Source organism: Mastigoproctus giganteus, chromosome 5, assembly GCF_048544385.1.
Source record: "Mastigoproctus giganteus isolate SK-2022 chromosome 5, ASM4854438v1, whole genome shotgun sequence".
Classification (NCBI taxonomy): Eukaryota; Metazoa; Arthropoda; class Arachnida; order Uropygi; family Thelyphonidae; genus Mastigoproctus; species Mastigoproctus giganteus.
The window spans coordinates 223,976,641-224,001,443 of NC_143579.1; the positions used below are offsets into that span (position 1 = coordinate 223,976,641).

The following is a 24,803-nucleotide window of genomic DNA, read 5'->3' on the forward strand; positions in this document are numbered from 1 at the left end:
TAACTAATAGTATCAAATATATAATATGTTTTTAAAATTTTTTTTAAAATTAATATTTGTACATATAATAAGTAGACATACATTAAAGTTTCACGCACCTAACAGTCTTTTAAACTGGAAAATGACAGAGAATAAGAGGCTGTTGTTTCCATTTTATGTCTAAAACATTTTATTCGTACTTTTCAACAGAGTTAATATATCGTGTATTTGAAAAATAAAAGGTGTAAAACCAAAGCACATTTAAAAATAAAATTTTTAATGTTTTATTAAAACTTAAAAAAACCCAATAAAATTATGTACTACAATCCATTCAGAAAAGATGAAATATTGGCACTGTTTAAAAAGAATTTAAAAAAAAAAAACAAAAAAAAAAAAATTTCCAAAATTAAAAAGAAAGTCAGGTGACCCTCCACTGTTTTTGTTCCATTTTGGGCACCACCATCCACTGCTGGGTTAAAGAATTAATCTCATAAGTTAACAAATTTGAACTTTTTATAATTATAAAAATCATCCACTTTTGAATAAAACCACTATGCTGATCACTAAAGTGATAAATAAATAAATTGTAGTAATATTTTCCCCCCCAATATCTACAATTTCACATAAATATTGTTTTCACAGTTTTTATTTTATTTCTGTGTATGACACATAAGCACATATGGTTATTATGCAATTTGAAATAACATTATTTAACTACTTACCAAATCCTATTTACGGTCTGATCTAGACCAAATTTACAATACTATTTTTAAAGGGAGTAAGTGGTACACCCTTACTTGGATACTTCTATTTCAAACTGCCTTACTGAAACAAAATAGCTGCCATTCAGTACAAATGCCCCCTGTTTAGTATTCATGTATAATCTGACCCATACCAAACTTTTATTTCCTGAGTGTAAGAGTGCATCCTAATGGGGTTGATTCACTTTTAATAAGCTTCACTTGTCTTGAAACAAGGTGGCTGCCATTCAAATTATATGTATGAATTATATACATATATTATTTGTGAATATATATATATATTCTGTGTAAATGGGATGAATAAATGTAATTTATTAACCAGGGACATAACAGTTAATCTTTGTATTGTTATATAAGAAATAACTGAGTTTGTAAATTGTAATATCTGGAAATTAGACTCTGTGCAGAATCTCAATTGAGGTGTTTAAGTCTTTAAAAGGGTAGATTATATTAAATGCTGATAAGTAAAGAACCCTCTGAGGTCAGGAATGGAATACGCACACAAATTTCTGCAGTCACAGACCAACTTATAAGAAGTTTATTACTATAAAATGTAAAAACTAAAGTAATGATAACAGTACACGAAAGCAATGATAATGATACATACAAGTGTAGCAATAATGTTCCCAGACTTGTGCAGTTGCAATCATGTTCGTGTTTGAAAATAAATAGGGGTGTTGTAGTTCAAACTTCCTCCAAAAGATCGAAACACAGAGACTGTCCAGTAGCCTGACAGGTTACAAGTAACAACCACTTTAGCTAGTAGCATTAATGTTCCCTGTAACAATTTTGCAATGGAGCATCAAAGGAATATCAAATTTTAATTTAAACGGGAAAAATGTGCAACAGAAACATATGAAATGTTAATGTTGTTGTTGTTGAGTTTGTTGGTGCATCAGCAACTGAGGCTATAATGCACTGATTTCTGACATCTTTCTTGTTTGTTTTTCTACTGATAAGAGTTCAGACAAGGTGATATTTATTAATAAATTTTAGGAAAACAAAAACATCTTCATATCATGACAATCGTCTAGAACATTCTGTAGTGTTAATTGATTGCAATTATAGATATGTGAGGAGGATATTTTAAAATTCCATGTATAATTTATTATATATGCATCATTTCATTTGGCAAGAAGTTATGTCCTTCTTGGCAGTAATGCATGGCCACCACTGATTGGACAAAATGGCAATCTCAATGTTGTTATGATGATCTTTTAGGCAATCCTCAAGTTGACTAATGGCCTCATTGATGTAGCTTGCATTACAATCTCTGAAAGGAATGTAGCAAATAACACCAATCCTTTTCAGTAGTGGTATGGACGATTTTAGAGGAGCAGGATATATAGTCTGCAACTTTTGTCCAGGTACCTGTAGTGTAAGAATATTGTAGCTTGGCTACATGCTAGATATACCTTGCAATACCTCCGGAAAAGGACACAAGCCACAGTGAGATGATGTGTTTCAATGTCTTGTGGACATGGTGGGGGCAATGTACCCGCACTTACTCAAGTCAAAAATGATTCCCAGCAATCTAGGACTTGCTTAGAAAAGCCACATTCTAGTGACTTTCAGTCCCCTCAAACTTTGCTCATTTCTTTGTCCCTGTCCAAGTTGCTTTGACAATGTAAGCATGTCCTTCTCATTAGTGTCCAAACAATATTATGCATTGTGAGGATAAGTAAAGTGAATTACAAATAGTGTACTGATCTGCACACATTGATATGCCAAATGCTGATGTTAAGAAGTGCAGGCCCAATTTTATCAAGTCTAGGAAATACAGGGCAAGTAACTAAAAATGCAAACTAAATGCTGATGATATCTTCACTCTTTTTTCTGATGACATGATGATAAAGGGGAAATAAATTTAAATTGAAAAGGATGGTTGTAAAATATAAACACGAAAATTTACCTTCAGCCAGAGAATAATTGATTGTTGGAATAAATTCCCACCTGGAAGTATGCAGCTGAATAAATTTAAAGGAAAGGACAAATTATTAGAGGGAACGGGCAAAGTTTTTTCTGTCCTTAACAGAGATCACCAAAGGAAAGCTGCACTAAATTAACAAACAAAGATGGATAGTTCTGTTTACTCTTTATATAACTGGTGGTGTTATATTCTGATCAGTAGTATAGATTAAATTACCGTTAACACAGTTTTTGGTACTGTCTATATATCCATTAAATTAATTTTGTTTAATAACTTAAGTATGAAGTACTTTTAATAATATAAGTCATCTGGGACCTGGAAATAATTTTTGTTGCAGTGAAATTTTCATTAAAATGGTATTCACTGTAACAGAAGTTCAACATGTATTAATTTGGCACAGTTAAGATCAAAGAATTGTACTACTATATAGTTGATTATACTTGATAAATTTATTAAAATTCTAAAACTGTTCAGACACTAATAGAAAGAGAGATTTTTAAATTTAGGCACAGTCAAACTTAGTGGTTTAAAAGTGTGAACAAACCTTTAATTTTATTGTGTGGTTGATGATGCCGTTCTAGTGCCTGTATATATTTTATCCACAAATTCACCGACCAGGGACAATTTCGAACTGCTCTTTCATGAACAGGTAGAAGAACAGATGCAATCTTTAGTTTCCTATCCTAATAAAAAGAAAGTTTTATAGTTATGTTTTCAACATATACTTGAACTGTAGTTTGCAAAAACTGCAAACATTTTCAGAAGATCCTAGTAATTCTGTATCAACATGAGCAAACATTAATAACTATAATATTTACAAAATTAAATAAGAATTTATTTCTTCAACCTACCAGATATTTAGTATATTTTTCCCAGATTTGTGGCTGTAAACAATTTTCAAGTATTGCCCTCTCATATATACACTGAATCCTTGGAGGATCATCTTCTTTTTCTTCATAAGCTATATAATTTTTATATTCTTCGAGATGTGGAGATTCAGAATTCAGCTATGAATAAAATGGAAAATACTGATAGTGTATATTAATATATGTAAACCACATGTCAAATTAAAAGTTAATGATAAAGATTACAGAATTAAGTAGCAAAAGTATACAACAATGGCCAGTGCACAAGCAGCTAGAATGCCATATAAATATATCAACTAAAATACAATAAGAAATGATAAAGCACATTCTTGCAATGATGATAACTAAAGCTGCCACTTGGGAGTTAAGAATGTCAAAATTTTCAAAGTCTGGTCATTCTGTGACAATAAAATTCTCTGTCTGTACCCTCGTGCTGGTAAGACTGTTAGCAATCCTGAGTAAATCTCCAGATGTAATGTTGTCAAAAAATACTATGTAACTAATCAAATGGAGTGAACCAATGTAAACAGGGGTTGGGATGTGGCAACAGTACTACACAGCAGAATTGCTGGGCTTCTCAGCTATTCCTCTGTGCCCTCATGTTTCCATTAAGCAGCAAAGTGCTAGCATTTGTAGCTGGTGTGGTATGTGGGTATGTGTTAAGCACCAACGTTTGTTATTTGTTATTTTGTTATTTGGTTTGTAGGGGCATTAGCAACTAAGGCCATATTGCTCCGGGGATATGCGGTGGTCATTCCCTGACCTTTCCGCATCCTCCGTATTTGGTGGTCACAGGCTCGAACCCTGGTCTAATCAAGAAGTGTGTGCTACGCACTGCTGCTCCTGCCCACCTGGCTACGGAGGCGCCAAGTACCAACGTAACTAAGGCAAGGAGGCATCGGTATTATTATGTCTGTAATTGCATGATATTCTTCAGTCAGTCTGCTGTTTGCTAGATGACAAACCTGAGATGAGTTTCTGAGAGAAAAACCACACAACCCTCATCTGAGACCAACTCAGCCACATAAAAATTCTTAGCAGCATTGACAGGATTCAAACTCAGGCCTATTCCGCTCAGTGTGGTAGGATGGTGATTACAGCCACCGTGCTAGCTGTAAGGGCTTTTGCACTTGGCAGTGAAAATCATCTACCATGTGAAAATACCACCAATTTGCTTAATGGAGACTTCAAATTTCCGTTAAGCAACATTTCAATGCATCATGAATAGCCAAACTAATGGGTCAATTTGTGAAAAATTGGTCCAAAATTGTGAACAATGTGAACCTAAATTTGTGAAAAGAACTAAGCCTTTTCAAATTTTCTTATTTATTCCATAAACTTTCTCCATTGTAATCTCAATGATGTCCATTTACAATCAAACAAGTCCCACATCATTCTTCTGACAGAATCTCCATTATCAGTTCCTAAACCACAACTCATCTCATGTGCCATGATTATTTGCTCCAGTGAACTGTCTCTTCATCTGATCAGTTGCTAGGAAACATCCCAACTAAGAACTACAGATTCAATGGAGGGATGCATGTGCCATCTCCAATCTCGGTTCAGAACTTTTTGTGCCATTACTTTCAAGACATTTCAGTCATAAAACTTACACTGATGAGTCAAAATGTTATGACCACCTACTTAATATGATCTTAGTCCTCCACGTGCAGCCAAAACAGCTCGTACCCGATGAGGCATGGAGGCTAAAAGATTTCTAAATGTGTCTTGTGGTATCTGGTACCAACACGTAACCAGCAGATCCTTTAACTCCTGTAAGGTCTGTTGTTGAGACACCGCAGATCAGAGTTGCTGTTCCAACACAAACCACAGATGCTAAATGGGATTGATGTCTGGGGAATTTGGAGGCCAGGGCAATACCTGGAAGTCTTCCTCATGTCCTGCGGACCAGTCTCGAACATTCCAGGCAGTGTGGCATGCGCATTATCCTGCTGAAAGATGGCACCACCAGAGGGAAAGACCGTGGCCATGAAAGGATGTACTTGGTCAGCAATGATGTTTAGATAGGTGGTAGATGTCAGAGTGCCCGGTACATGGATGATTGGACCCAGGGTATCCCAGCAGAACATCGCCCAAAACATGACACTGCTGCCACCGGCTTGTTTTCATCCCATGGTGCATCCAAGTTCCATCACTTCCCCAGGTAAATGACGTACAAGCACCTGGCCATCCACATGGTGCAACAGGAAACGTGATTCATCGGACCAGATGACCTTCTTCCAATTACTCAAGGTCCAGTTTCGATGCTTGCGTGCCCGTTGTAGGCACTGTTGCCTGTGAACCGTAGTTAGCATGGGCATTCAGAGCGGTCTGCAACTGCGCAGCCCCATTTTCAGTGTTGTGACGCATTACTCCCGTCACCAGCATTCCAATTACCGGTGAGTTGCGTCACAGTCGCCCTTCTGTTGCCACGTACCATCTGGGAGAGCCTTTGCTAACGTCGAGCATAGATGAGCCGTAGTCATCCAACACCTCGCTGGGGGTTCATGGGTTTCCCTCCTCAGACCACTTTCGGTAGGTACTAACCGCGGCTGACTGTGAGCATCCCACCAGCCATGCCATTTCGGATATGCTCTGACCCAGTCATCTGGCCATTACAATTTGGCCTTTGTCAAACTCGCTTAAGTCCACTACCTTTTCAAGCTGAAGAACAAGAGTAATACTGATTAACAGAGCTCAGTATCAGGTGTTTTGTATACCATGTCTTGACCTGCGCACGCACCGTAGTTCACCTGCAATTTCTTCGATTTGCATAATGACTTGCTGGTCATAATATTTTGGCTCACCGGTGTATGTGCACTATAAACAATTACCACATCCTCAAGGCAGAACTGGCAGACTTGTTCCTGCACATGAACTGCTATAGACCAATGGCCAAAATCAGCTTTCTGATAACATCTGTGTTCCTTCACCCTATCATTAATATGACAACTTGCCTCACCAACATACCATGTTTCACATTTGGCAATGGATCTTATACACGACTAAGCTTTTTGCCTCATGTGGAACTGGAGTTTTAACCTGTGAAACCAACGTGGAATTCTTCTTGCCAAGAAGCTGCAGATGGCAGGCATTATATGATTTCAGGATCCTATAAAACTGTTTTGCTATGCTAGGATAAAAGTGGAAATTAGGCTATAGTAAGAGGAACACAGGAATCCCTAATACCTCTCCTACCTCCTTCATTAGTATATTGATCCAACATTCCTGCAGGAAGCCACACACTCGAAAATCTGATTTTACCCTATTAATTTCCAACCACCTATCTTTTGAGGTACTGCAATATGACCACACCTTTTTCCATCAGTGTTCTCATAGTATTATTCTTATGCATCATTGCATAAGCTGACACATCAGCTTCCTGTAAACTGTGGTATTAATATGCAAGCTAACCCTCCTAGCCAAAATTTCCAAGAAAGGCAGTGTGCCATTCACCTCAGTCTTGGAGGTAAATCATAAATCTGCTGAAAAGCTATTAAAGTAAGGAAAAAGCTCCCCTTCCCTAAACTGAGGAATAACAGTGAATACATCATCCATATACCTTAACCATGTATGTATGAGTACCAGAGGGAACACCAACATTAGTAGTCTTAAACCTTTTCTAATATTTTGACAATCCGCTTCTGCACAAAAAAAGTATAACTTCTTGAATGTCTAGTACCATTTCCTTAACTGCTAATCCCTAGGAATTCTTCAGTGGGGAGAAGAAAACTCGGTTAACTTCAGTCTTTTTAATCTGGATGGGGGTGTCCTCAAATCCTCTCTTAAATGTCTACACTATCCAAAAGAGAACAGTCTAGGTATTTGAGGTTAAATAATGATCTCTCAAGTAGAAACAAACTCATTCTGTTTTGTATCCCTGTCACATGATATTCAATTCCAGCTGCAAGTCTTTTCTATAGTTATTTCTGTGGGCAGTGGCCATCTAAATATGTATCTGTAATTCCACCTTTTTCTTCCAACCCAGTTTTGAACATGTTCATCCACTAGTCAACACCTATTCACAGTTCCACTCCAAATTAAACTAAACATTTCCTCTTCCTCGTTTGTCCCTTCTTCGTCTGTTTTTTTTTAACCTTCTTTCTACATATTTCCCGAATGTGGGTACCTGCAGAAATTCAAGTCCAATGTCAATAGATATTGTCTGTATTTTCAACACAGATGTGGTAGAGTATTATAGGTTTCAAAACCTTTCAGGTTTGGGGTAACCACCAATATGAGAGAGTGAGAGAGAGTGAGAGAGAGAGAGAGAGAGAGAGAGAGAGAGAGAGAGATAATAAAATAGAAAAGAACACTTTACACGGATTAAGTGCACTGCCTAGCCACTTTATCTGGACCATTTTGCTTTGGGCTATATTCAACAACCAATGCAAAAAAGCACTAAAAAGATGTCAACTGAGTAATGTAAAAATTGGTTCACCAGCAATGAAAAACAGATAGATCATGGACTTCAAGAAAAGTCTGATTATTAGTGCATGTTTAGCAAGTACAACAGCAGTGAGGATGGTTGCACTTCTTGAATGTTCAAATACTTGTGCCATTCAAGTCTTTAACAAGCAGAAAACAGAAAAAAGAAAACATCTAAACAAATGCAACTATGTCAACTAAAATGTAAATATAAGGTGACACAGAGAATGTGTTTGCTATCTGGGGTGGATTATCAAGCAAAATCACTGTGAAATGGTGGACTAAGAGACCTTCACAAAAGCCACTGATCTTGGATAGCAACCAGAAAACATGACTCTGATGGTGCCAGTAATGCGAAATATGGACACAGGAGAACTGGAGCCAAGACTGGAACATACAAATGGAATGGATCACAACAGATGTGCAAAACACATCTCTTATTCACAAAGGGGAGAAGATCAAAGGACAAACTAAGAAATTGCAGACTTGTTAGCTTAACTTCTGTTTCTAGACAAATAATGAAGTCAGTGGTTAAAGAAGTAATGTAGGACCATCTCATTTGCATTTACAGCATGCCATTTCAGCATGGACTTGTTAAGGGGCAGTCTGACTGGATACTATGACCCAATTAAAAAGGAACTGGATGCAGAAAATAATTTTGACATCATATACTTAGATTTCAGAAAAGCTTCAAATACCTCAACATTCTGAAGTCTGATTATTAGTGCATGTTTAGCAGGTACAATAGCAGTGAGGATGATTCCACTTCTTGAATGTTGAAAGACTTGAATATGTAAATCTTGTTATCGATGAATAATATGCCTATGAAACTGTTAAAGTACACAAGCTCCCCTAATACAACCAATTTTTTAAAGTCCAAGTCTTGTAAATTCATCTAGCCTGGAAAGTTATGAAAGGCTTTTTGTAGAGGGAATGACAGCCAGGGGAAATTTGAATGTGCCCGAAATGTAACACACTGTGTACATTACCTAACTTGTTGATTATCCTGTACAAACTACTGAGTTCAAGACAGGTATACCTGGTATGGAGCAAGTGAGCAGAATCCATTTCTAAAAAATCTAAACAGAACTTTGATATTTATAGGTATATTTGAAAAAATTATTATAACTTTCATTACTGCAGTAGCTTCCAAACTCTGATTATACCTCCCTCTTTTATACTAAATTTTCACAAACAACAATGCATCCAATATTTTATTAATCTGTTTAATTATGAGAACCCATAACTTGTTTAAAAAATAAATTTAATTAAAAATAAATATAAAAAGCAGCATGAATTAAATTAATGAATTTTATATTATAATTCATAGTATAATATAACAGTATAGTATTATAACATAAAAATATGAAACAAATTGCATTTACAACATAAAACAATTTTTAATATGATTAATGAACTTGCTTCTAGCTTAAACATCCTCAAATCAGTTATTGATGACAGCTGTTTTTTGCAATCTACATCCATCCTCAAGACCCAGGACCCACAGTTTGGAAGCCCATACAAAATACTGAATGACATATACGTAATGGAACCAGACAAATACTCTAAAACATTCATTCTTTTAAAAATTAGATATCCGTACAAAGAATCAAAAATTCTTACCAAAGCTAATTCATATGGCATCAACCTATCAAGTTTTGATTTGGCTTTCTTATATTGCTGAATTGTGTTACTAGTTACTTGTCCATTTGTCCATTCCAATAGTTCTTCATATGTTCTTTCCATCTCTAAAATAAAACATACAAAAGTAAAAAAAAAAAAAGCATGTATGCACTATATAAAACAATTCAATATCCAAACTTCTGTGATCTGAACTTCTATTATAAATTTTGGAAATCTGTAATAAAAACTGTGCAAAATCAACACATTTAGAGTCAATTACAAAATACTCATGGAAAATGGCATAAGCATGAATTGTGAAAGTGCACATAGGTTATTTACATCAATTTAATTCAATTATTTTGGACATGGCTATCAAATCGTTAGGTTACACAACTCCCCCTCCACTACCAGTGCAACCAATTTAAAGCCCAAGCATTGTAAATTCACTCTAGTCTAGAAGGATTGTAAGGCTCACTGGATTAGAATTTTTCAAAGTATGGTCTACACCCACTGACAGAAGAAACTATTTTTATAAAGGTGAATGGTAACCATTTGAGGAAAGTAGTAGTAGTAGTAGTTGAGGCCTGTGATGCAAGAAAGCAAGCTTGGGAAGCATCAGATAAAAAAAAAAAAAAACACATTTCACACATCCAATCCCTCTAAACGTTTGGCCGGTTCCTCCTTGAATTTATTTAAGCTATCAACTTCCACAACGACAGATGGAAGTTTGTTCCAGCAATCAACTACCTGCTGGCTAATGGCAAATTTCCACACATCTATTCTATAACTGTCTTTCCGAAATTTGAATTTATGCCACCTCAAGTTCGTAATCTGAGCAACAGGAAGAATCCCATCAGAATTGAGCCTGCTCCACCCATTCAAGGCCTTATACACCTCAATCAGATCACCTTGCAGGTGCCTAGTCTCCAAATACTGCAGTTTGCACAACTTAAGCCTTTCTTGATAAGAACACTCATTCGTTGTCCTTCTCTGTACTCACTCAAGCAACTCTACATCCTTCCTAAAATGAAGCCTCCAGACCTGTGCGCAGTACTCAAGGTGTGGCCTGACCATTGCTTTATACATAGGGATAATCGCCTCCTTTTCCCTACTAGCAAAATTCCTGTATACCATAGACAATACCCTAAGACCTGCTCTGGCAAACTGTCTGCACTGCTCAGAAAAATTCATATCTGAGAGCACAATTACTCACAGGTCTTTTTCATTTTCTGCCACACTAAGTGTAGTATCACACAGTTGGTACATTTCTCTAGGGTCACTTCTACCCATATGTAGTACTTTGCATTTGTCAATGTTAATTTTCAGTTGCCACTTCTCAGCCCAAATTTTCTAGATCTAGTTGAAGTAGCACACTGTCATTACTGTCACTAACAACCCTGCCAACCTTTGTATCATCTGCAAACTTCAACATTAAGCCTGATATACCTTCATCAATATCATTGATAAATATACAAAACAACAGTCACCGCAACACCGAAACCTGGGGGACTACACTAATAGTATTAGTCAACGGAGAGCAGTCGTTTGATTACCACTCCGTATTCTCTCACTCAACCACCCTTTTATCCATTGTTGCAACTTACCCTTAATATCAATACTTCTCCAATTTGTACAATAGTCTTCCATGCACAATAGTGTCAAAAACTTTCCTGAAATCCAAGTATATATCAGAATTATTTTTTGCATCGAGTTCCTTTGTACCCACATCATAGTATCCAATCAAATTTATCAGACAAAGACTTCCCCTTAACAAACCCATGCTGTGCCTGAGCTATAACTGAAGTCTTGTCTAGATGATCCTGCAGTGCTTCTTTAACCAGTGCCTCCATTAATTTCACTGGAACAGAAGTTAAACTAACAGGTCTGTAATTACTTGTGTCACCCTTTGATCCACCTTTGTGAATTGGGGGTCACTTTTGCACATCTCTAGTCCATGGGTACCTCTCCTGAGTCCAAGGTAGTTCTCATAATTATGGCTAAGGGTTTGTTTACTTCCTTTGCTGCCTCCTTTAATATAACTGGATAGATCCCATCCACCTCAGGTGCTTTTCTTATGTTTATCTTCAACAATTTCTCCCCCACTTTGCTCTCAGTTATTACAAAATCATCTCGCTCGCTGCCAGAGTTTAATTCACTTCTGGCATCCCTTCCCTGAATAACTCCTCATGTGTGAATGCTGATGCAAAATACTCATTTAGTTTGTTAGCTTCCTGAGCAGGATTATCAACAGTTGAACCCTTAATTGTAACTTACTATTAATACCGTACTGCTCCAACTTGTACAGTTGTCTTCCATGCACAACAGTGTAAAAAGCTTTCCTGAAATCCAAGTATATGATATCAGAATTTGATCCCCCTTTGTGAATTGGGGATACATTTGCATATCAGCATGTTCGAGAGGCAACCAGAAAGGGTAATACTCTTGATCTGGTTAGAAGCAGTGATCATTCGTGTAATAAGAAGTTGCAAATAAAGGAACCACTAGGTGGCAGTGATCACAGTGTACTGATGTGGGATTTACTTAAAGATATAATTACCATCAGGGGTAAAGGAAAGGGTTTTTGCTTCTGTAAAGGTGACTACAGTAGTCTCAGACAGTTTTTAAATTCTGTATAGTGGGACCAACTGATGATGTTACCAGCATCAAGAAATTAATCATGGAGGCTACTAAACGTTTCATACCTATTAAGAAATATTGTTCAAGGTTTAGGCCTAAATGGTTGTCGAATGAACTAAAGAGATTCGTGGCAGAGAAGAAAAATGCATGGGATGCATATAAATTATTAGGCGTCACAGAAGCCTATGGCAGATATAAGCTAGTCTGTAATCAAGTCACAAAGGAGGTTAGGCAGGCGAAGGCAGATTACGAGAAATCTTTGGCAAAGGATGCTAAGAAAAACAGCAAGGATTTCTTTACTTATATAAACTCTAATAGGTAGGGGATGAATCTGATTGGTCCACTTATTATCGATGGTTCGACTGTTGATGACCTTGCCCAGATAGCAAACAAACTGAATGAGTATTTTGCATCTACATTCACACATGAGGAGTTATTAAGGTTTGAAAATGCCACAAGGTTATCAAATTGAAGCAGGTTGCTGCTTAATGATTTTGTAATAACTGAGAACAAAGTAGAGGAGAAATTGTTGAAGTTAAACATAAGAAAAGCACCTGGGGTGGATGGGATCTATCAAGTTATATTAAAGGAGGCAGCAAAGGAAGTAAGTAAACTCTTAGCCATAATTATGAAAGCATCCTTGGACTCAGGGGAGGTCCCCACAGACTGGAGATGTGGTTCGTTTGTTTGTTAGGTTTTTAGTGGCGCATTAGCAACTAAGGCTATAATGTGCCAAAACTAGATGATATTTAAAATTTTTAATTTTACTGACCTAATTATTAAGGTCACCAAGTCAAGGTATAAAATAACAACGGTATAAAATGTAAAAATGATAAATCAATAAAGAAATTACATCAACAAATAAATTTTAAATACAAGTAAAAACCTTTATTGATTTAAAATAGCTAAAAACAGCAGACACATGGTCATTGTCAGATAAAATCTGACTGAGTGTATAAGGCTCAGTCAGATGGTTAAAAGCGGTAAAACGGATATTGCTAAAATCTGGACAGTCAATTAAAATGTGTCTAATTGATAAAATTGTGCCACAAGACTCACACATAGGAGGGTCATCAGCCCTCAGCAAAAAAGAATGTATCAAATGACTATGTCCTATGCGGGTCCGGGCAAGAACAACTTCCTCCTTACGATTCCTGCGCAGACTAGACTGCCACGGTTCAATTACAGACTTTATTTGATATAATTTATTCGCAGTCTGTCTATTCCACGAATCCTGCCATTGGGAATGTATTTTCTCGTGTATTATTTGCCTAGTCTGTATAGGGGACTGACAGGCAGCGATTATTATTGAGAACTGCTGATTTGGCTGCGGTGTCGGCCAAATTGTTTACCATAATCCCAATGTGGCTGGGAATCCAGCAGAAGAGGATATCATATTCACGTTCATGGAGAAAGTGAATCTTCTACTGAATGCTAGACAGAACTGGATGAGAATTATATCTCACAGTTATTAAAGCCTGTAACACGCTGAGAGAGTCAGAATATAAAATGAACCGTTGGTATTGGCATTTACTGATGTGATCCAAAGCTAACTCAATAGCATGCACCTCTGCAGTAAATATGCTGCATTCAGAGGGAATCTGCTCCGATGTAGTGCTGTCTGTAAAGACAGCAGCAGATCCCACATATGACTCTGACTTCGAACCGTCTGTGTAAACTGGCGTGAAGTCAGAATGTTCAGCTCGGTGTGCTGAATAAAGCTGCAGGTAGACTGATGATGGAGTGTCCGACTTTGCCCAATTTCTAAGGGATAAGTCACATGCCGGGACATGAGCATGCCAGGGTGAAAAGGGTTGCTTTGGTGTTTGGGCAACCTTGTCTACCTTGATATTAAGTTCATTGAGTAGCTCTTGGAGACGAATACCAAAAGGACGATTGGCAGTCTTACGGGTATTGTACAAGTTTTCCCATCGTGGCTCAAAAACGAATGGCCACGTTGGATGGTCTGGCAGGGATTTCAGTTTTAAAGCGTACTTTAAAGACAACTGCTTACGTCGAAGCGATAACGGTGGTTCGTTTGCTTCGACGTATAAACTCTGGACAGGAGATGTTCGAAATGCTCCAGTAGCAATACGTAGAGCCTGATGATGGACAGGGTCTAGCCATCGAAGGGCACTGTCTCTGGCTGAAGAATATACTTGGGACCCATAATCTAATTTGGATCGCACAAGTGCACGGTAAAGCCGTAGAAGGGTGCATCGGTCTGCACCCCAAGATAAAGAGGAGAGTGAGCGGAGCATATTAAGGCCTCTTGTGCACTTTGTGCGGAGTTGACGAATATGATCCAAAAAGGTCAGTTTTTTATCGAATATGAGTCCCAAGAATTTTGTGTTCGCTGCTACTGGAATAGCATTTTGTCTGAGCCTTAATTCAGGTTCAGGATGAAGATTACGCTTGCGACAAAAGTGTACGCAAACGGTCTTCTCCAGCGAGAACCTGAAGCCATTAGCAAGTGCCCAGGAATTCAGACTATCAATGGCTTTCTGCAGTTGTCTTTCAATAACCCTCACGTTGCACGACTGACAAAAAATGCTAAAGTCATCAACATAGAGGGCACTGTTTACAGTTGGAGGAAGTTGTTCTGTGATGGAATTTATTTTGATGGCAAAAAGCGTGACACTTAATACTGATCCTTGTGGTACTCCCTCCTCTTGGCTAAAGGAGCGAGAGAGTGAGGATCCCACACGAACTTGGAACGATCGATTGGCTAAAAAGTTTTGAATAAAAAAGGGGAGATGCCCTCTAAGGCCTAGGCTATGTAAATCTTTTAAAATGCCAAATCTCCAAGTTGTGTCATACGCTTTTTCCATGTCAAAGAACACCGACACCAAGTGTTCGCATTTTAGGAAAGCATCCCGGATGGATGCTTCCAATCTAATAAGATGGTCCAAAGTGGACCGGTTCCTTCGGAAGCCGCACTGGATGTTGGAGAGAAGGTTATTTGATTCGAGATACCATATTAAACGAGAATTAACCATTCTCTCCAGGATTTTGCACAGACAGCTAGTCAGAGCAATAGGACGATAATTGGTGGTGACTTTTGGATCCTTTCCTGGCTTAGGAAAGGCAAGAACGATTGCCTTTCGCCAGGAGTCCGGAAACTGCCCTTCAGTAAAGATTCTGTTATACAGAAGGAGCAGACAATAGATAGATTTTGGTGAAAGATGTTTAATCATTTCATAATGGATGCCATCTGGTCCAACGGCACTTGCTCTGGAAAGAGCGAGGGCTCTTTTCAGTTCCTGAATAGTGAAATCCCCGTTGTAGGGATAAATGCTCTTAGATTTAAAGTTAAGTGCCTGTTTTTCGATTTTATATTTCAGGACCAGGAACTCTGGGGAATACGAAGATGTTGCAGAGATGTTAGAGAATGTTTCCCCAAGAGAATTGGCTATTGCAGTTGGATCTGCAACAGTACATCCATTATAATCTAGGATTGAAGAAGGGTGGGATGTATATTTTCCCTTCATTTTCCGGATTTTATCCCAGACTACCTTAGAGTTGGTAGACTGGTTAATAGATGATGTAAAACGGATCCACGATTCCTTTTGACTCTAACGGCGGATATATCGTGCTTTGGCTCGTGCATGTTTAAAGGCTATAAGGTTGGTCATGGTAGGATATCAGCGGAATATCCCCCACACTTTGTTTTGAGCCTTTTTTGCTGCTGTGCATTGTGAATTCCACCAAGGTTTGGGATATGGTGGAAACCGGGCAGATGTTTTTGGAACAGCATTCGCAGCTGTTTGGACAATAATTTCTGTGATGTACGTAACTGCATCATTGATAGGCTCTTGACTGACTGTGCTAAGATCAAAATTTTCCTGATATTGGAAGGCAGTCCAGTCAGCCTGATCAATCTTCCACCGTGGTAACCTGAAGGGAAGACATGATCTCCCACTGTGTAACGAGGTTATCACAGGGAAGTGATCACTTCCGTATGGATTCTCCTCCACTTCCCAAGTGAGTGAAGGGAGTAGACAAGGGGAGCAGATAGAGAGATCAATGGCATTTTGGTAGGCATGTGGAAGAAGGTATTTGTTCCAATATTTAGAAGGGAAAGGTCATTGTCATTTAGCATATGCTCTATGACTCGTCCCCTTCCATTGATGTTAGCACTACCCCACAGGGTGTTATGTCCATTAAAATCCCCGAGAAGTAAGAAAGGGGGAGGCAACTGCGTTAGAAGATCATCAAGGTCTTCCTGGGAGATGTCAGTCCCAGGTGGCAAATAGATAGAGCAGACCGTTAATAAAAATCCCACTGCAAGGCGAATTGCAACAGCTTCTATGCTAGTTGTAATTAGCAAGGGCTGCACTGGGGTCTGGTTACCCACGAGGATAGTCACTCCCCCATGAGCAGAGCCATCCGCAATTCTATCCTTACGAAAAATTGTGATGTTATGCATTGTGGGATCATCATTTGCCTTTAGATAAGTCTCCTGTAAGCAAACGCAAACTGGCTCGTGCTTTTGCAGGAGGGCCTTGATGTCATCAGTATTTCGCCGGAATCCACGACAATTCCATTGTAGGAACTTAGCCATTATTTTGGTTTGGTGGGTCCATCAGGCGGCTTCCGAGGTGCTGAGGGCTTACTTTTGTCAGTCTTAGATTTATCTTTTTTGGGGAAGAATGGACGCTGTCCCGTGTCCATTTCTTCCTCCGCAAAGAGTTCCAAGACTGATTCATCCGGTACCTCCTTAGTCTCTACATCCATTGTTTCTGGTATTACGGGTGGCTCTTCCGAACTTTTTAGCCTTTCTTTACCACTTTGTTTTAGTAGTGGTGGAGCACTAGGAGGTACTGATATAGGAGTGGCAGTTGATTGGTTTTTCTGTGCAGGTTTTTGAGAACTTAAGAGATAACGTGCGATGGGAGTGAAAGACTCCTTTGGAGGAATGGTCACGTCCGTCTGAGTTCCGGCGGAACATCTCCCTGCTACCTTCTGGGCGTAGGTAGGTTTGTTGGTATTCAGGGGTTTCACCGATTTCCTTGCCTCCTGGTATGATCTATTTAGCTCTGCCTTCAGCCGTTGAATTTCTTTTTCTTCTTTCCACCTCTGGCATGCTCGTGAGTACGCCGGGTGTTCGCCTTCACAGTTAATACAGGTGGGTTTTGCGGCTGAACATGCTGTTGTTTCATGGTCCTTTGCACCGCATCGTGCGCATGCAAGGACTCCACGGCAGGCCAGGCGCCTCCGTAGCCAGGTGGGAAGGAGCAGCAGTGCGTAGCACATGCTTCTTGATTAGACCGGGGTTCGAGCCCGTCACCACCAAATACGGCAAAATGCGGAAAGGTCAGGGAATGACCACTGCATATCCCGGAGCAATATGGCCTTAGCTGCTAATGCTCCTAAAAAACGAAAACAACAACAACAACAACGGCAGGCCATTTGAGAGTGTCCATACTTCTGGCATTTAAAACACCATAAAGGGTTCGGAACGTATGGACGCACTGAACAATTGATGTATCCAGCTTTAATCTCATCAGGAGGTTTAAGAGAGTTAAAAGTCAGGATAACGCTCCTGGTTTTAACAAGTTTTCCATCCCTTCACGCAGTAATTCTCATGACGGCAATAACTCTCTGTGGTTTTAATTCGGAGCAGATTTCCTCCTCGGTTACGTTGAGGAGGTCCCACTCCGAAATAACACCTCTCGATGAATTGAGTGTTCTGTGTGGTGTCACTGTTATAGGTATTCCTCCGATTGATGTTGTTCGGAGTAGATGTTCAGATTGCTGTCATTTTTAGTTTCAATTAAAAGGTCTCCAGAATGGAGCCTCTTAACTGATTTGGGTAAACCTGCTAACCCATCTAACCCTTTTTGAATGAAAAAGGGCGACATTTTACCAATCGGTGTTTCATTGGTAGAATGCATAATTAAGAACCTTGGGACAGGCCCTGATGGTAATTCAGTTCGCTGCCTCTCTTTAGCAATAATGCTATCTGCATCTTTGTCATTTGTTTCTGATAGGGATCGGGTTGGGGCCCCTGAGGTAGTAAGTTTATCAGGATTCATGTAAATTTTAAGTGATTCAGTGCCCGGGCTCCCCACCCACCACGGAGCCCAAAGGGACGCCCACTACCCGGCATGCAATAAATGCGCTTGGGAGTGGAACGCCAGGGCTACCCAGACACTATACCCGCACCGCCGCCAGCCTGAATCCTGTCCCTTGGACCATGAGGGTAGGGGCGTGGCATTGACACGGTTGACCCTCGCAGGCAAGCCTACTAGCCGATTCATCCTAGCCGGGCCTTCCAGGACCACCCGTCTTGTCGAAGCAGGGGCCAAAGTGGTGTATTGAAGCTAGGCCCCTCAACCACCAGGATCCCCCTTTCCGAATTTCCACGGGTCGCAGCGCATGGCAAACACGCCGGATTCCATCGATGTAAGCCTGGAACCTTGGGTGGGCGTTGGATCCCAGTGATGTTGGTCTGGAAGTCCAGCAGCGTCACTGGGAGGTCCCCTCACCACGTACAGGTGTCCACGTCGAGGGGCTGGAGATGTGGAAATGTATCCCCAATTCACAAAGGGTAACATGGATAATTATAGACCAGTTAATTTAACTTCTGTTCCGGGTAAAATAATGGAGTCACTGGTTAAAGATGCATTGCAGGATCATCTAGACAAGACTGCAGCAATTATTCAGACACAGCATGGGTCTGTTAAGGGAAAGTCTAGTCTGACAAATTTGATTGGATATTATAATGTGGTTACAAAGGAACTGGATGCAAAAAATAATTTTAATATCATATACTTGGATTTCAGGAAAGCTTTTGACACTGTTGCGCATGGAAGACTATTGTACAAATTGGAGCAGAATGGTATTAAGGGTAAGTTGCTACAATGGATAAAAGGATGGTTGAGTGGGAGAAGACAGAGGATGGTAATCAATGGGTGCTGCTCTTCGTGGACTAATGTTATTAGTGGAGTCCGACAGGGTTCGGTGTTGGGTCCACTTGTTTTGTATATTTATCAATGATATTGATGAAGGTATATCAGGCTTAGTGTCAAAGTTTGCAGATGATACAAAGGTTGGCAGGGTTGTTAATGACAGTAATGGCAGTCTGCTACTGCAACAGGATCTAGATAATTTGGACAGAGGGTTGAGAAGTGGCAACTGAAGTTTAACATTGACAGATGCAAAGTACAACATATGGGTAGAAGTAACCCCAGAGAAACGTACCAACTGTGTGGTACTACACTTAAGGTGGTAGAAAATGAAAAAGACCTGGGGGTAATTGTGCAGTCAGATATGAAGTTTTCTGAGCAATGCAGACAGGCTGCCAGGGCAGGTCATGGAGTTTTGTCAATGATATACAGGAATTTTGCTATCAGGGAAAAGGAGGTGATTATCGCCTCTGTATAAGGCAATGGTCAGGCCACAGCTTGAGTACTGCGTACAGGTCTGGAGGCCTCATTTTAGGAAGGATGTAGATTTGCTTGAGCGTGTACAGAGAAGGGCAACAAAATTGGTGAAGGGAATGAAGGGATCCTCTTATCAAGAGAGGCTTAAGTTCTGCAAATTGCAGTGGCTGAAGACTAGGCACCTGCGCAGTGATCTGATTGAGGTGTATAAGGCCTTGAATGGGTTGAGCACGCTGAATTTTGATGGGATCCTTCCACTTGTTCAGATTACGAACCTAAGGGTCATAAATTGAAATTGAGGAAAGACAGATGTAGAATAGATGTGCGGAAATTTGCCTTTAACCAGGGGTTGGTTAATTGCTGCTAAACAATGCGTTAAGTGTTCTGAAGGCATTCCCGAATCCCAGTTGAGGGTCGTCTAGATCAAATTCACATTTAGCTCTTATTCTTGAATGAATCACTTTCAGAAAGTGGCTCATCAGACGATAGTCTCCACATAATAACTGTTGATTTTAACCAGTTGTTCGGTATTTCACCAGTGTTATGGATTCGATTAAAGAGTTTTGTGATTTGGCTGATGTTCTTTTCTTCAATGAGTTTTATGACCTCTACTTGCATTTCGTCTGGCCCTGGAGTTTCTCGGCATGTTTTTTGCCAATGATATGGCATACAGTACTTCTTCCTCGAGAATTTCTCACAGTTCATATAAATGAAAGATGTTCATTTATATTAACATTTTTTTTGTATTAAGTTAAAATAAATTTCAATGCATTTTCTTTAAAAAATGAGAAAAATAAACAATCGCCTTCTGGCTAAATTTCTTTCGAGAGCTTCGTGAAATGGATACTATCCAAGCTTTAGACGACTGAAAACTTTACGTGGAAAAACTTGAAAAAAATCTGGCATGCTCAAAAATGCCAACAACATTAAAATGGCAAAAGGATCAAAGTTCCAAGCATTTAACATGCCAACTATTCAAAATGCTAATTATCCAAAATAGTATTAATCTGATTTTTCCTTCTCACGTGATGCTTGAAAATCAGAAAATAGATTCATTTGTGGGGGGGGGGACAGGTGGCTAACAAATGAATTGCTCTAACAATTGGACTAACAGAAAACATTAAAATTTTAGAGTCAATCAGATTTTTTCTTATTTAGTAATGTAGAAACATCTGAAACATACACATACTTTCATTTATATATAGCAGGGGTGGCCAACTTAATTTGTGATGCAATCTAGTTTTTTTTCCTTCAAAATGTGCCACGATCTACCATCTTAAGAATTTCATTGCACATGGTTAAAAAAGTTAATCAACACATATTGAAAAATGGTGTTTATAAATTTTAAAATTAAATACAATTCAGAATTCTTATTTTAAATTCGCACGTATTTAAATTTTTAATTTATGTGAAGTTTGTGTCTTAATGTCATCTGCCAAGCTTTCAAAATCGGGGCTATACCATGATAAGGCCAACCGTAAAGAATCTTCTGTATGCAAGTCCGTAAGAGTACAGCGATTCTTCATCTTTGTTTGTTTCAAATACGAAAAGGCCAATTCACATAGATATTTGGAACCAAAACAGGAATTTAAAAGTTCACTGCATTTTTTTACATTTGAGTACTTTTCTCGGCAAACGTATTTCTAAGTCTTTTTCTGATGATCTGGCTTTTAGAAAGATATCGTTTTGAAATGTGATAATTTCATTGTCAAGTAATGTTTTCTCCATGTGAAAAACTCAGCGATTTTTTCTGCAATTTACATTAAATGGACTTTAACCGATATTAAATGGATAAGAAATATATTAAGCAATATCTTCAATTGTTTTAAAATCACTGAATCTGGTTTCAAAATCATCCACAACTTTCTCAATTTCAAAAACATATTTCTCACTATTAAATCCAAAAACAAAATATTTTTGCAAATGATCTTGCATATTTGCAAAATGATCAAATTTTTTTTTCTTTGAGATTCTTAGCCATTGCCAAAAATTGATATTTATATGCAGAAATACTACGAATCATGTCACCCAAATTCAGATCACTTAATTTACTGGTAAAATCTGACAAAAAAAGCCAGATCACACAACCACTCCATATCTTGTAGCTGCTGATAATCATCTCCTCCCCTTTAATCAACAAATTTTTAATTTCATCCAGCAAATTTCAAAATCTAGACCTCTAGTTCTTTCTTTTAACGAAACTATACCCACAGTTCTTTTCTAGTGGCAGAATCATCGAAAACCATAAAAATGAGCAATTGAGCTGTATCACTGACATCTGTAGATTCATCCAGTTGTCAAGAAAATGACACCCAATTAGTAATATGGGCATGCAATTTATTCGCTCACATTTTTACTAATTTTTTGGAAGCGTCGTATCACAGTATTTCAAGATAATTGCAGATCTTGAAGAGCACTTTTAATTTCATTTTTGTTCGTAAAATTTTCAAAAAGAGAATCTGTTATTCCTAAAAATGTCTTTGATGAATTAACCATCAGAAAATGGTTTGCATTTTTTTGCAAGATGACTCATTTTAAATGATGCTACAGTTACTACTTGAGATTGTAAATTAGGTGTCACAAAGAAATTTTGTTGTGCAAATATTCTGGATTTAAGTTCTTTTAATTTATTTTTTCTAAGGTCACTATTAGGTGAAAAATCCGATTGGTATTTACCATGGAGTTGCGTTGAACTGCTGTTCTAGTTGTGTTGAACTGCCGACTGTATCCTCTTTTGGATACAGTCGGATACGGAAGCATTGCAAATCAAACAACATTTTTCTTTTATCATTACAAAAAAGTATTTTAGTTCCCACTCTTGATGAAAATGATACATTTTACTCTTTTTTGTAGTATTCACTTTAAATCAAAGGGTATTAAATTAACATATAAGTACTGTCCAGTTATTAATATTAGGTAAGCTAAATAAGAAATAAACACATACACTATGCTCTTCACAGCGTAACTGCGTGAATTTTCACTAGACAAAACCTAGTGGCTGTGCGGCGACAAGAGTAGTCACGTAGTTCAATGGATTTGTAATAAGCGTATGCAGTGGAACGCATAATAATAATATTTAGATTTTGACTAATCCATTTTTTATATATATTTAAAATTCGTTGTGAGCAACCGAAATTAAAGCTGCGATCGACTGGTAGACCACCCCTGATATATAGAGAAATTTTCATTTAAAAAAAAAAATTAATTTTTATTGGTACAATTTTAATGAAATTTTGGATGACTCAATATATTTTTCCAAACGACCCAAACATAAAATTTCATGAACCCCCCCCCCCCCCTCAGTGAAAGCCAAACTATTATATGCACACAAGACATGATTAAGAGATAATAATAAGTACTTAATGCACATGTGAACATACCTAAAAATGCAAGATTATGGGTACTCCGCTGTATATCAGTCTTCATCACAATTTCCAACTATGGTATGCCTCTGTGTAGAAGATGGGGAAGGGCAGCAATTCGTTGATATTTTAACATGATACACTGTCAGCATTTTAATTCTTACTAGTTGCCATTCTCACTGTCAGTGTTTTGACTAATTAGTGTTTTAACACGCTAGTACTTTTAAGTTTTGCTGTAAAATTTGTACCTCACATTTTTATTAATAATAATCATCCTGTATCTGGTGGTTCGAAGTATGAAATTATGCAAATTAAACATCAAATATCAAAAGTGTACTATTGTAGAAATATTCCTATTGTAGGAATATTTCAAAATTTAAACTCTTTACAAGAAATTCTTTGAGAGATAAAATGTCTGGCCTCGAAAAAAACCAAAAGTCATTTTATATTCAATGTGTATACATTTCCAATAGTCTTGAAAGTTTTTTTTTTTTTGCAGAATTAAGCTTGATCCTCACAGTTTTCTATATTTTTATTCACATTAACAGTATTAGTTAAAATAAATTTTAATGCATTATCTTTAAAAAATGAGAAAAATAAACAATTGCCTTCTGGCTAAATTTCTTTCCAGAACTTTGTGAAATGGTTACTACTCCAGCTTTAGACAACTGAAAACATGATAAAACTTGAAAAAAATCGGGCATGTTGAAAAACTAACAATATTCTTCATATTATCTCTTGAAAGGTGATGAATCTGCCATCTTTCAATAAATTTTATGAAAAGACCATCTCAAAAATGAGAGAAAACTGAAATATGTTCATTATCATTAGGCTTTTGTGAGTGGCTAAATTTATGAAATATATTTAAATATTATTCAATATTAAAATTAGAAGTAATGCAATAGAAATTTGTGAAAAGAATTAATACAATACAATTGTCATATCAGAAAACTATTCTTTAGAAAGTCACTGTATTAATTCAGAGTTTTGTTAACAATTCCTAAGTGAAATCATTAAGAACTTATATCAGATATTTAATATTGTTTATATTACTGGATAATCAATAATCACACTAGTAAATTATGAGTTTGCAAATAAATATAAATATTTTATAAAAAGAAATCCTACAAACTGGAAGTATAAACAATTATACATAACTAAAATGTTAGCAATGGAGGTATTAAAATCCAAGATATCTTACCATGCAGAGGTACAGATAACTGCCTTTCAAATAATGATAAAATATGTCTCTTTTGATCACTGATGGCTTTTTCTTGATCTGGGCTTGAATCTGGAATAATCTACATTACCAAAATGATAAATAAATAATAACTATTTTAACAGTTTTAAAAAGCAACCTTTACAGCAAACATTTACATAAGAATTTATGACAATGGTAAAAAATTTAGCTTAAATAATCAATCGAATACCTTATATAACTATTCCAAGACATTATGTAGACATTAGCAAGTGTTAATAGTAGGAATGCAAATTACACCACATTAACAAAGTAATAATTTATTTAATTAATAAATTATTGCCTTTTAACAATGCAATGTAATTATGTTCTTTACTAATAACAATCTCAATTCCTCTCGGTATTTAAATTCAATATTCAAACCAAGTGATAGGAATTACCTTCATATAAAGTTGGAAAAAAAAGTACAGTAGTCCCCCCTTATCCATGGGGGATACATTCCAAGACCTCCAGTGGATGCCTGAAACCACGGATAGTACAAACTCTATATAAATATATATACTATGTTTTTTCCTATACATACCTATGATAAAGTTTAATTTATAAATTAGGCACAGTAAGAGATTAACAA

At 37.6% G+C, this 24,803-nt stretch overlaps 1 protein-coding gene across 1 annotated transcript in view; it reads right to left on the minus strand.

Moving 5' to 3' along the window:
* The window catches only part of LOC150086161 (spliceosome associated factor 3, U4/U6 recycling protein-like), a 192,475-nt gene that overhangs the window by 92,935 nt on the left and 74,737 nt on the right, over nucleotides 1-24,803 (minus strand). Inside the window, exons 5-8 of the mRNA XM_090374426.1 lie at nucleotides 24,176-24,275; nucleotides 9,588-9,712; nucleotides 3,522-3,677; nucleotides 3,215-3,353 (exon numbers count right to left, since the gene is read on the minus strand). Coding sequence (XP_090230552.1) covers nucleotides 3,215-3,353; nucleotides 3,522-3,677; nucleotides 9,588-9,712; nucleotides 24,176-24,275 — 520 coding nt within the window. The remainder of the gene's footprint in view (nucleotides 1-3,214; nucleotides 3,354-3,521; nucleotides 3,678-9,587; nucleotides 9,713-24,175; nucleotides 24,276-24,803) is intronic.